The 13,383-nt window shown below is 41.2% G+C and overlaps 1 protein-coding gene across 4 annotated transcripts in view; it reads right to left on the minus strand.

Annotated features, from left to right (window-relative positions):
• Positions 1–13,383, minus strand: part of VPS54 (VPS54 subunit of GARP complex) — a 137,552-nt gene that overhangs the window by 26,267 nt on the left and 97,902 nt on the right. For all 4 annotated transcript variants that reach the window (XR_016311983.1, XM_089672003.1, XM_089672005.1 and 1 more), the window contains exons 15-17: positions 11,117–11,229; positions 1,406–1,469; positions 1,214–1,319 (exon numbers count right to left, since the gene is read on the minus strand). Coding sequence is in view for 3 of the 4 variants with exons in the window: in XM_089672003.1 (XP_089528129.1) it covers positions 1,214–1,319; positions 1,406–1,469; positions 11,117–11,229 (283 nt within the window). In the remaining variant the exon portion in view is untranslated. The remainder of the gene's footprint in view (positions 1–1,213; positions 1,320–1,405; positions 1,470–11,116; positions 11,230–13,383) is intronic.

Here is a 13,383-nt window from a genome sequence, read left to right on the forward strand (position 1 = left end):
ATCACTGTCAGGCATTCAGGAGGTGATCCTACCTCCACCTGAAGGATGTTTTTTCAATGGTACTTATGCACCAGAACCATGAACCAAGTGCTTTGTTTTGCAGTTGCAAAGCTATTGACTTGAATGGGTGAGTTTGACAAGCAGTGCCACATGTTAACTTGACATGTCGCTTTAAATCTGCTGCAACCAAAACGCACAGCATCACGATATGTGAACAGCCCTATTTTGCTTATAGTAGGCTTTAGTTGTGCAGGCTCGATCACCTTTTTTACTGCCCCCCGGCCCCTTAGTAAGAGCATTTTAAGTATATCTAAACCCTAACAATGAACCACTCTAATATGCTTTCTTTTGATCTGGTAAATATAACACTGAAAATCCTTTGCAGACACAAGAACATATAAGTCACTGTTGATCCTGATAGACATCCATTAATGTCCTGTGGCCTTTGCACACTTTTGTGTCGTCTTGTCAGGAAGTACTGTATGTTGGGACTACATAACACCAACTCCTATATTATAAAGGTGAAAAGAGGGGGAGGTGTTCTGCAGTCCTAGCACACAATGTACTAGGAGGAAAACCCTGCGTATCCATGGATACAGTGCAGTGCGTGTTGTCATCTTAGGAGAGGAAGTGTATTTCTAGTAGGCCTAATAGGTGACAGCAAATGAGAAAACAAATCCTGTAAAAAAAAGAAACAAATGCAACCACCACATTTAAGACATGGTAAGGTGTAAAATATTACATCTTTGTTCTTGAGTTTAGATACACGTTAGCTGTTCCCCTCATCCTATTACTAACAGCAAGCCTAACCCTTAATGATTAACTTACAATAGCCATAAATTTAAATCTAAGATCATCGCTTTTCTTCTAAAACAAATTTATGGCATAGTATTATCAACGGCAAAAATAACAATGACACTAAAAATATGTTTAGAGACTGTTATTAAAAAAATCTTTGAGCTGGAGCAACAACTCGGCATTGTGTTGTACCATGAGGCAACAGAAGTCTCCCCTACTCTGTCTAAGGTAGGCTGTGTTGTCATTTAGCATGATGCATTACAGGGAGTGGGCCCTGACACATCACTTTGCAGGGTGTCAGATACTGACTGCACATTAGCTTTTCTGGCACTGGAAGAAAAGATGATAAAAGTGCTACTGCTTTTAACAATATCCTGCTTCTTATTAGACCAGAGTTTTTAAAAACTGGTTTCACCTTTAACAGTTCAGAAAGACGAGTGAGCATGTCTGTTGTTATAGATGGGATGTCATCCACACAGGTGCAATACTCCAAAATAATTCTGATTAAAATGAGGACAGTCCTGCAACAAGAAAGTTGAAAGGTTTTTGCTTTTCAATAATAATTCAAATATTCAGAAACCTCTAGTTTGGTTGGTGTGACACTTACCCAACTACAGCATACTTCTGGCCATCCACAGTAAGAAAGTCAGTGGGCTTCCTTTCTTCTATACCTAGGCATAGATCAGAACTGTTAATCAACTTCTGGGACCACATGATGTCCCTTATAATTATAAACACAGCATTACAGCCAAGCAAGGACCAAAACTGATGCTTCTGGAACTAATATACAGTACATCAGAACCGCTATACAAAATACTGGCAAAAAGAATGAAAAGTGCCTTCTTTGTGTTATGTGTATGTATGCAGATCACATACTTCACAGAGGTCGGCAGTATACAATTAATGCTCAAATACACTAAAGCCCTATTTGCATCTTAACTGCACCCATAAAATGACAAGAAAAAAACTACAATAGTTTCTCTTCAGTTGGGAATTATATAAAATTAAAGTGATAGTAAAACTTTTTTTTTTAAATAAAATTATAAACATGTTATATTCCCCTGCTCTGTGCAATGGTTTTGCACAGAGAAGCCTCAATCTTCCTTTTCTGGGGTCCCCCAGCAGCACTTCTGGCTCCTCCTCTTTGGCGAGTGCCCCTATAGAAAGCTGCTTTCCATGGGGCACTTGTGCGGGCTCGCTCCTGAGATGCTGTGTCAGCATCTATAGACACAGACAAGGTGGCTTGGTGACAGAATTTGATTGCTAATCTGCTAAGTGAGGAGAGAGAGAGCTGAGACAGCCGCTGCTCTGAGGCACAGTGCTGGATGGAAATTCTAGCTCTAAGATGTTCACCGATTTGGATACGTAAGGGTCTTTTGGTTTTTACCCACATAAAATTTTAGCTCTAAGATGTTCACCGATTCGGATACGTAAGGGTCTTTTGCTTTTTACCCACATAAAATTTCTTACATGGGTATTCAATCATGTAAAGTACCCTCTCATCCTAGTCTTTTCAACAAATGGACAAATAGAACAATGTCCACAATGGAACATTCCAGTAGTAAGCGGTGGCCAGTTAGAGGGAGAGCTTCTGGTAAATTGTAGGCACTAAACCATTTATGGTGGCCAAAAGAGCAAGCAATTTAAAAGATATCCTAGTACACTCTGAATTTACCAGAAGCTCTCCCTCTAACTGGCCACTACTTACTGCTGGAATATTCCCTTGTGGACATTGTTCTATTTGGCCATTTCTTGAAAAGACTAGAACGTTCACTGGAGCGTATCATACGAGAACATATGATATTAAGAGTTTTATTAATTGTTCGAAAGAGAGGGTACTTTACATGATTGAATGCCCATGTAAGAAATTTTATGTGGGAAAAACTAAAAGACCCTTATGTATCCGAATCGGTGAACATCTTTGAGCCATTAGGAGCAATAGTAACCCAAAGCAAGGGGAAAAAGTGAATCCCCTGGTGCTTCACTTTAAAGAAAAACATGCTGGCCTAATGGGGTTCTTTGCTTTAAAATTAACTGCTAGGAGAAGTGACTTTGATGAGGTACTTCTCCAGCAGGAAAAATGTTGTATTTATAAATTGGGAACTTTAGTTCCAAATGGTTTAAATAATGAGATGAACCTGGGTGTTTTTCTCTCTAAGTAGTGTCCCTATAAGGTACAATGTTTAATTGCTGTCTGACAACATAGAATATGGCGAGTTCCTAAGTAATCCCCGGGCCACATCAAATCAGTTTTTTTTAGTGATGGCCTTTATGGCCCTTATGCAATGTTGGCCAAAATCCTTGGCTGTTATATACCTGTGTAGTTAATGCTTGCCGATCTGTTTTTTCCGTGTCGATATTATGCCTAAAATTATCATCTTTAAATGGCTTTCAATTTTCAACTCCAGTAGTTGCCTTAATTAGAGTGAATGGTAGCAGTTGAGCTATTTTAGGGTGCCATTACGTTCCTTAAATAGCCTCGCTAGGAGGCAGAGTAAATAAATTGAGCAGTGAAGGGAGCCCTCTATTGGTCTTGATAAAGCCCATAGTCACAGTAAACGGGTGAAACGCGTCGACTGTAACTCTCCTATTAGGATGCCCCTGGTTTTTGCCTCAATGCGAAGCCATTTATAATCTCCTTGTCCTGCCAATAATAGCGGAACTTGACTGGCCTTGTCTTATATAGGTTTAATGGAGGTCTGAATCTACTTTCAATCTGCAAGGAGTGATGTGGTGTTAATGTGGAGCTAGGACGTTGGACTGTCCATGTGGTTACTGACAGCCTCGAGATGGCGTTAGCCACCTGCATCTCAAACCGTGTCAATTGCATCTCTCACTGACAAGTGGACACTGCGAGTATACTTGGATCTCGATGACATATGGGACGTAAGTGGGACTTTCACTCAGCTCTTTTTCCCACCTCACTTCATAGAGGGTTCTTGTGAGACAAGCTATCGTGATTGGATTGTAATCTCACCACTCCAGCTATCTCCTTTGCTACTATTGTGGCTTGATGATCGCTACCTGAGGCACTTGGTCTGGCTAATACCTATCTGGATATCCATGTTGAGACTGTTTAATTAGGTCTGCCAATAGCCACACTCCCCTATCATATTTGCTCCTGAAGGTCCACAACAACTGTATTCCAAATTCTCCAGATAGCGCTATAATCACCAGTTTGTCTTCATCATGGCTTTCCTTGTCTATTTGATGTTCTAACATGACTGCGCTTTTATGACTTATTGGCCATTTCCACACAACCTTTATGAAGGTAGCTGAACTTCTGGCTTTTTCAGATCCTTGTTTTGAAGCTCCAGGTCCTTTATGTTGCATTATTGGTTGAAGTCCATGCAATTCAAATAATTTAAATTAAGATGGATACATGCATTTTTGATGTTTAGCCATATATTTATTTATACTAGGATCTGTGATTTCCCTCTATGCTATATCGTGACTCTGCCTCTATATAACCCCCAATGGTGTCACTAATGGGTTAACTGTGGCCAAGCGTCTAATGATATAATATCTTGGGTACTTGACATTGCGCATTTTTAATATCTTACTTGGGGTTTCCTAATTTTTAAAGTGACATTGTTCTCATGTTTTTAATGGTGGTGGGTGGAGACATTTTGATTTTTGTATATATACATTTGCATCATGTTTGATATGCGATTTCAATAAAGTTATTTTGTTACACTACCTGGGTCCATTAGTAGTCTTTATGGGGGGTCCTTCTCCATAAATACTTTTCCCACCTCTACACCATGCAGACCCAAACAAATTATTTAAAAGGCCAGGAAGCTTTATTCTCTTTTAGCCAAATGATTTTGGGAATGATTTTGAGAGGTTTCAGCTAAAGGAACAATCATGTTACAGAAATGTGTTATTTTTAAAGCCTTTTTTCGTTCTTAAGACTGTGGTGTCTCAGCATAAAAATCATCCATCTCTTTCCTACCATTACTCCTACTGATAACATTTACAGCAGCAACATGACCTGCATGCAGAGTGTGAAGGACAACCCACATCAATAAAACACTACCCGAGAGTCACTATGTAAAGACATACCCATGAGAACAATATCTGAGATGCTGCAGCAGATATAAATATCTTGTACATGTGGGAGGCATTGGTTCTAACAGCACCACTAACGCAAAGCATAAAAACCATAGACTAGGTAGGAAGAGAGACAATTTAGTATGATGTAAGTTTTACCTGAGTAAAATTCCTAAATTATATTTATAGTGAACCCTGTCAATATTTTATTGTATAGTTCCCCCAAAATAGATATGGTTGAAATCTGCACGTCATACAGATATATTAATATGTATAATTTTAGTAGTAATAATACATAAGAGGTCAGGGGCGTATCATGAAATCAGTGGGCCAGTGTGCAAGATCAAAAGTGGGCCATAGACATCGAGGAAAATCAAAATACGGAGTGCACAGCTCGCTGCAGAAAAAATTGGGTGTGGTTTAAATTGTGCTAAATATTGAGCGTGGCTTAAAAGGGGTGTGGTTAAATAGAGTCTGAGGTTACTTACATAGTGCAGAATGTGGTAATGTTAAATAGGGAATGTATAGTGTGGAGTGTACAGAGGTCGGTAGTATGTGCAGGGAGGGGTACAGAGTGTATAGCGGTGGGTAGTAACTGCAGTGAGAGGAGTACAGAGTATATGGTGGTGGGTAGTAAGTGCAGGCAGAGGGGTAAGGAGTCTATGGTGGTGGGTAGTATGAGCAGGGGGACCAGTGCAGAGGATGTGCAGGGGGACCAGTGCAGAGGATGTGCAGGGGGACCAGTGCAGAGGATGTGCAGGGGGACCAGTGCAGAGGATGTGCAGGGGGACCAGTGCAGAGGATGTGCAGGGGGACCAGTGCAGAGGATGTGCAGGGGGACCAGTGCAGAGGAATTTTACTCAGGAAAAACGTACAAATCCCTGTACACAAGTCCCTCCTAACATCTTACAAAACCCCTCCAAATGATCTCCTCCCACACAGCCTGGCATTAAATACATAGAGCACTGCTAAGTTGATACACCGCTGGCCTGGATTCCTCCACCTCTCTCAGAATTAACTCCTTCAGCAGGCATCTCTCCGTTCGCGAACTTGGGCAACGAGCTTCATTCCCGCCAGCACTTGTCAGAATTGGCCAGCAGCTCTGCCTCCACCCTGTAGACATCTTTTTACAAACAGTGCTGGAGCACAGCGAGTCAGAGTGCTGAGAAAGGTGGAGGGAGGAGAATCCAGGCCGGTGGTGTGTATGCTGGTACTGGCCCTGTACATATATGTATGTATGTATGTAAGTAAGTAATATTGCGTTGCACTCCTGGATGATACGCCACAGTAGGCGGTATCTAGACACATTTCAAAGAACTTGAGTCTACTTACTCAATATATACACTCACTTATTAGGTACACCTGTTCAATTGCTTGGGAACACAAATTGCTAATCAATCACATGGCAGCAACTCAATGCATTTAGGAATTCTTGCCACATTTTCCAAAAACTTGTGGCAAAAAATGACATGTTCAAAAGACTTTTATGCCTAATAGAAAATACATTGGGGTGTTTGCGTTCCAAAATGTGGTCATTTTGTGGGTGTTTTCATTGTTCTGGTGCGCCAGGGCCTTCAAAAGTGTGATAGGTAGTCAGAAAACTAAATGTGTAATTTATGCCTAACTTATGTTCCTTAAAAGCCCAAAGGTGCTTCCTGGATTTTGAGCCCCTCTTTGTGACAAGGCTGTGAAGAAAAATCTTACACATGTGGTGTCCCCTTATTTAAGAGAAGTAGCAGAATGTGTTTTGGGGTATAACTGCAAGAATGCCTAAGCCATGTGTGAAAAATAAGTTGTTAAAATGACAATTTTGTGGGGAAAAAAACAAACACATTTTATTAATTTCTTTTCATATTGCAAAGAATTGTGGGAAAATATTACAACTTCACCATGCCTATAACTAAATCACTCAGGGTGTCTACTTTCCATAAAAGGGGTCATTTTGTGGATATTTGTACTGTCCTGGCATTTTAGGACCTTTGGAAAGGAGACAGGCTGTCAGTACATCAGGATTGATTAATTTTTTATATACATTCACCAGCCACTTTATTATTAGGTACACCTGTTCAATTGCTTGGTAACACAAATTGCTAATCAGCCGATCACATGGGAGCATCTCAATACATTTAGGCATGTAGACGTGGTGAAGACGACTTGCTGAAGTTCAAACATAGCATCGGAATGGGGAAGAAAAAGGATATAAGTGATTTTGAACGTGGCATGGATGTTGGTGCCAGAAGGGCTGGTATGAGTATTTCAAAAACTGCTGATCTACTGGGATTTTCACGCACAACCTTCTCTAGGGTTTACAGAAAATGGTCCTAAAAGAGAAAATATCCAATGAACGGCAGTTGTATGGAGGAAAATGCCTTGTTGCAGAGGTCAGAGGAGAATGGGTATTCAATGTCTATTTGATGACTGTGTTCTCCAATAGCTTCTGGGTCCCGTGCGGAGTGGCTGAAGAGCTGCATTCTGAACACAGGAGGTCAGCCACTATTCAGACACTGCTTTGCATTTCCTTAATTAATGCAAAGCATTCTCTGATTGCACTAAGATGTGGGTGTAACGGTACCGGACCCAGACTGCACTAGGGTATTTCCGTTAGAATACCGCTTCCCTGTCCGAACACAGATCCACGGACACCACCGCTGGCCATACAAGACGAAACAGCACCAGGGTTCATAAGACAGGAAGTGAACTGCTTTATTTTAACACAAACACAAGATATATACACAGGGCGGGGAAATACAACCAGTAACAGGAAACGCATCAGCAGGCCGTTCCATCAGGGGGATGGGCTGCCGGAAACACCCCCCACCAAACCAAGACACACAATAGAACAATGGGATACACCACCTGGCAGTAGACAATACAGGAACACATACATCCCATAATAGTTTGCTGGCAAGCAAGACACAATAGAACAATGGAACAACCACTTGGCAGTAAACAATGAACAACCCCCACACCCCACCTATACTTGTCTACACAATATTAGGACAGATCACCCTGTACCCCTAACAGGCACAGGGTGACTTACACATAATAGGAATATGGGGAGCGGAGACAGGGGTCTCCCCACCTCTCCAAAAGGGGGCTGTGTTCCATGGGCCCTCCACCCAAAGTCACTCCCGTCACAGTGGGGCAAGGATGTCACGCTCCCAACCTCATTCAATCAGAGTATGCATTGCATTCACTGGGAAAATACAAAGTATTCTCTGAATGATGATTCTGCCCCGTGGCCAACCTTCTGTGTACACAATGCAGCAGGACAGCTGCACGGCACGGCACCTGGAAGTTAGTGGAGATCACTGTAGTAGGGGTGACTACGAGAGTGGTTTCAAGCTTCTAGAAGGATCTATCTATAGTTACATTGGACTAAGCTGGACCAATGTAACTATGTAAAAATGTGCATACCTGGACTTCTTTGAAGAGTAGTGTGTGCTAAGAACTACCAAGTCAAAAGAAGTCAAAATAAGTGTAGGCTCTTTATCCAGCCAGTGACTTAATGTTTTAATTAGCCCATGGATGCCCTAAGAGTAACATCAAAATAGCAGATACCATGCAAACAAACAATTATGGTCAGCAGTTCTGGGAACATCATCAAAATATATAAAGGCAGAATTATCTGTAAATAGTGAATTAACTAACCATACAGTGGGTAAAATAAGTATTGAACACATGCTATTGACATGACATTTTCACCAAGTCGATAACAACCCATGCAATTTATACATACAAAGAAATCAAAACAAATAAAGTTAAAAAAAAATAAGTTATGTGTAATAAAATTGGATGACACAGGGAAAAAGTACTGAACAAACGAAAAAAGGGAGGTGCAAAAAGGCATGGAAAATCAAGACACCAGCTGAAATCTATCATTAATTAGAAAGCAAACCTGTCCCTTGTCAGTGCAAATTAATCTCAGGTGGTTCAGTCTCAACTGATGGCCTATAAAACGGTGTCTCACTACCAAGGTGTCACACAAGAAACATCTCATGATGAGTAAAAGCAAAGAGCTCTCTCAAGACCTTCACAACCCTATTGTTGCAAAACATACGGATGGCATTGGTTACAGAAGTATTTCTAAACAACTGAATGTTCCAGTGAGCACTGTTGGAGCCATAATCTGAAAAAGGAAAGAACATCATTTCACCATAAACTGGCTAAGACCAGGTGCTCCTCTCAAGATTTCTGACAGAGGAGAGAAAAGAATTATCAGAAAAGTTGTCAAAGAACCAAGGACCACTTGTGGAGAGCTTCAGAAAGACCTGGAATTAGCAGGTACAATTGTTTCCAAGAAAACAATAAGTAATGCACTCAACCACCATGGCCTGTTTGCGCACTCCACACCAAGTATGTTGAAGCTCGTTTAAAGTTTGCTGCACAACATTTAGACAAGCTAAAGTCTAGTCTGGTCAGATGAGACCAAAATTGAACTCTTTAAATGCCATAATACACACCATGTTTGGAAGTCAAATAGCACTGCACATCACCTTAAAAACACCATATCAACAGTGAAGTTTGGAGGTGGGAACATCATGGTGTGGGGCTGTTTTTTCGCATACGCTACTGCCAAACTTCATATCAATGAAGGAAGGATGGATGGAAAAATGAACCAAGAAATTCTTGACAGCAATCAGCTGCTACCTACCAGGATGAAGAAGATGAAACGATGGTGGACATTTCAACAAGACAATGATCCCAAACACAAAGCCAAGGAAACTCTCAATTGGTTTCAAAGAAAGAAAAAAAAGCTGCTAGAATGGCCCAGTTAATCACCTGACTTGAATTCAATAGAAAATCTATGGCAACGAACTAAAGATAAGAGTTCATAGAAATGGCCCACAAAACCTTCAAGATTTGAAGACTGTGTGGAAGAATGGGCCATAATCTCACCTGAGCAATGCATGCGACTAGTTTCTCCATACAGGAGGCATCTTGAAGCTGTCATTACCAACAAAGAATTTTGTGCAAAATATTAAATACATTTCAATTTCCCATACTATCTGTCAGATTGAGGAGGGGCGCGGCGGGCGCGGCTGCGGCTATGGGAACAGGTTACATGTACCACCCTAAAAACGGTTCCAAAGGTGAACCTATCCTTTAAGTGGAGGTGTTCTGTGGTCCTCGACGTTCGCTATAAGCAATGCAACTGATCAGCGCAGGGAGTTATTACCCCACCAGAGTTCTGGCAGGATTGCCAGTGTTTTTGCACTTCTTGAACAGATAAAGTGGTAAGAAAAAGTATGTAAAGCCCTAGGAATTAACTTGTTTTCTGGAGTAATTTTCCATAAAATATGATCTGATCCTAATCTAACTTACAACAATACACATTGGGGTTCATTTACTAAAACTGGAGAGTGCAAAATTTGGTGCAGCTCTGCACAGAAACCAGCTTCCAGGTTTTCTTGCCAAAGCTTAATACAACAAGCTGAAGTTAAAAGCCGATTGGCTACCGTGCACAGTTGCACCAGATTTTGCACTCTCCTGTTTTAGTAAATCAACCCTATTGTGCTTAAGCTAATAAACACACAATCAATTCTAATTTCTTGTGCAGTTACTGAACACACCCAGCCCATTTATAGACAATTTAACTGTTGACTGATGGATGCCTAAACAATTTTAGATGAATTCATATCCCTTTCCAGCCTTATGCAGATCAACCACTCTTGAAAGCATGCCTTCAGAGAGCTCCTTTTTGCGAGGCATGGTTCACATCAGCTAATGCTTCTTATAAAACAGCAATCTTAACATGTTTGATTGTCTTTTATCAATCAAAGTAGCTCTAAACTACACCTCCAAACTAATTTATCTGAATGAAAAATAACTGATTGTACAGATTGCTGTACTATTACAAACAGTGTTAAGTACAGCGATCTTCCCTGCTGTGCTATTGTGCTCTGATGGGGGGACTGCAGACAGCGCTGATCGGAAGCCATTCTGCAGACCTTCTTCAGTCATGCCACTTTAACAGAAAACGGATGAACGTCTGCAGTACACACGGACCAAATTTCTGCTGAACCGGTTGATACCGCCCAATATTCTGTTCGCGCGTTCTTAGCTTTAGAGCTGCAACTAGAGGACAGTTATTCCAAAGAGGACAGAAAAAGCCAACTATAACTAAGTGCAGAAATGTGAAGTGTTCTCATGAGCACTTTGCCACTAATTATATTTGTTTAACTGCTAAAATTTGTAGAGTCCTCCAGGATGTTAATTGTGTAATAGATGTTACATTATTAAAACACATGGAATACCAACTCACATCCAGGCTTTCTCTCAGGTAAAATGATTTTGCCATCTGTTATAGAATCAACCAAGTCCTGAAATTCTGCAGGGACATCGGCCTGCTTCCAGCGCTCGTTATCTAGCAGAAGGCTGAGGAGAAAACAGAGTAGATTTCAGTCAGTTATCTAGTGGACCACATCCAGATTGTCAGTACGGTAGCTCTCCTGGATACACAGACTGCATAAGTAACATCTCAAGTAAACAAAAATTTCACATTATCCATGATGGTATACTAAACCAAGTCACTACAAAAACAAAGTTTGCTGTAATATCTTGCTATGAAAACTGTAGTAAATTAGACTTATGTATTATAGGGCATACGTGCAATTATTCTAATACTCTTCTAATATCTTGTGGATTATGAACTAAGAAACACCAATTAAGGAATTTAGAAATGCTCACAGTTCTCTAGATCCCTTATCAATGTATTATTCCTGTATGGAGAGCCCCACAGCCACCCTGCATAGGACCAGTCTATTTCAAGATGTTCTCAGGAGATAAGGAGCCTTCAGTTTGAATATGCAGAAGAAGCCATGCCAATTCCACATTATAGAAGCATTGGACATGAGAGTAAAGTAAATGATTAAACAGTGCATACCTCTACTATCTACTACATTAACTTAAAGGAGAACTATGGGATAGGAAAAAAAAACAAACAAAAAAACACACATACCACCTTTATGGCTGCAGCATCAGTTCGATGCTGCAGCTGTCCCCCGGCTGGCTCGAAGACTGAAAACTGAGCGATCATTTACAGTGGTTCTAAAGCCTAAACATTTTTTTACCTTAATGCATTCCTTGTATTAAGGTAAAAAATGTTTAGGCACCGGTTTTGGCCCCTCCCCCTCCTTTTACTTACCCTGGCCCTCATTCGATCCAGTGCTGTGCTCATCTGCAGCTCTTTTCTCCCCTCACTTCTGCGTTTCACTAGCTTTTCTGGGGCAACAGCAGCCATCGGCTCTCGCTGCTGTCAATCTAAGCCAGTGCCGAGGGAGCGGGCCAAGCCAGGTCCAGCTGTCTATGTCAATGGATGCAGCAGCTGGGCTCGGGAACAAGCACGCACAAACACCCCCATGGGAACCACTTCCCATGAGGGCATGGGACAGAGAGGAGGAGCCAGAAGCGCCAGTGGGGGACCCAAGAAGAGGAGGTTCGGATAGGTAAGTATAGAGATGTTTAATTTAAAAAAAAAATGCCTTTACAAATCACTTTAATTCTTGGTCTTTGCTGAGCAGAGAGCTGTGACTGTTAGTCACCAGCTCTCTGCTCACTGGAGTGCAGGGCTGTGTATGGGGTGGGAGTGGCTGGCTCAGGCTCACAGAAGCACACTGAGAGGCTGAGCCAGCTGCTGGTCAGGCATCTGAGCTGATCCTGACCTTAAAGTTGGGATACCTGCAGAGCCTGGATCAGTTCTGTGACATCAGCCGATAGTGGGAACAGCTACACATTAGATACCATAAGGATCCACATTAGCTGTGTACTGTATCAGCTTGACTCCCGAGGAATCAGGAGAGCAGGGCTCCCCAACCCTCTTGTATTGAACTGCATTGTAACGGTTTCCCTTTATTGTTTAGGGCCGGTTCACACCATGCCCACATCTGAAACATGCTGTGGGTTCCTGTGTGAATCACATGCAGTTCTGTGCAGTGCAATATCAGCCCACTCTTTTTGAATAGGCTTAAATCGCACCACATGTAGTGCATGCAAAACTTTTTAAAAATCACTGCGACCTGCGTTAGGGGTGTCATTAACTTTTTATTGACACCTGCTGCAGATCGCAAAAGTAGTGTGTTTTGCATGCGGTTTGAATTGCACTGGAGTGCCAATGGCTCTTGCTGCTTTCAGCCAAGCCTGTGAGATAGAGGGGGGGAGAGCTACTGCAGACATGCACAGAGCTGGTTTGAGATCAGGCACAGATTAGTATTTAGGGGGGCTGTGCTGCTACTAAACTTTTTTTACTTTAATGCAAAGAATGCATTAAAGTATAAAAAACCTTTTATCTTTAAAACCACTTTAAATTGAAAAAAAATCTATAAGGTTGGCCATAGATATTACATTCAACTTGTACAATGTCCTTTAGATTTTATCAAAAATATGTAAAAGTAGGACAAACCTAAACAAAACAAACTGAAATTATATTATTATACAGGATTATAAATTATAAATTATATTCAGTCAGGTGGGCCTTTACACTATACAACAGACAGTAAATTAAAAAGGAAATGGTAAAATATTTTGTCTGCT

Source organism: Staurois parvus, unplaced genomic scaffold, assembly GCF_062004578.1.
Source record: "Staurois parvus isolate SC_StPar_1 unplaced genomic scaffold, SC_StPar_1.0 ptg000117l, whole genome shotgun sequence".
Taxonomy (NCBI): domain Eukaryota; kingdom Metazoa; phylum Chordata; class Amphibia; order Anura; family Ranidae; genus Staurois; species Staurois parvus.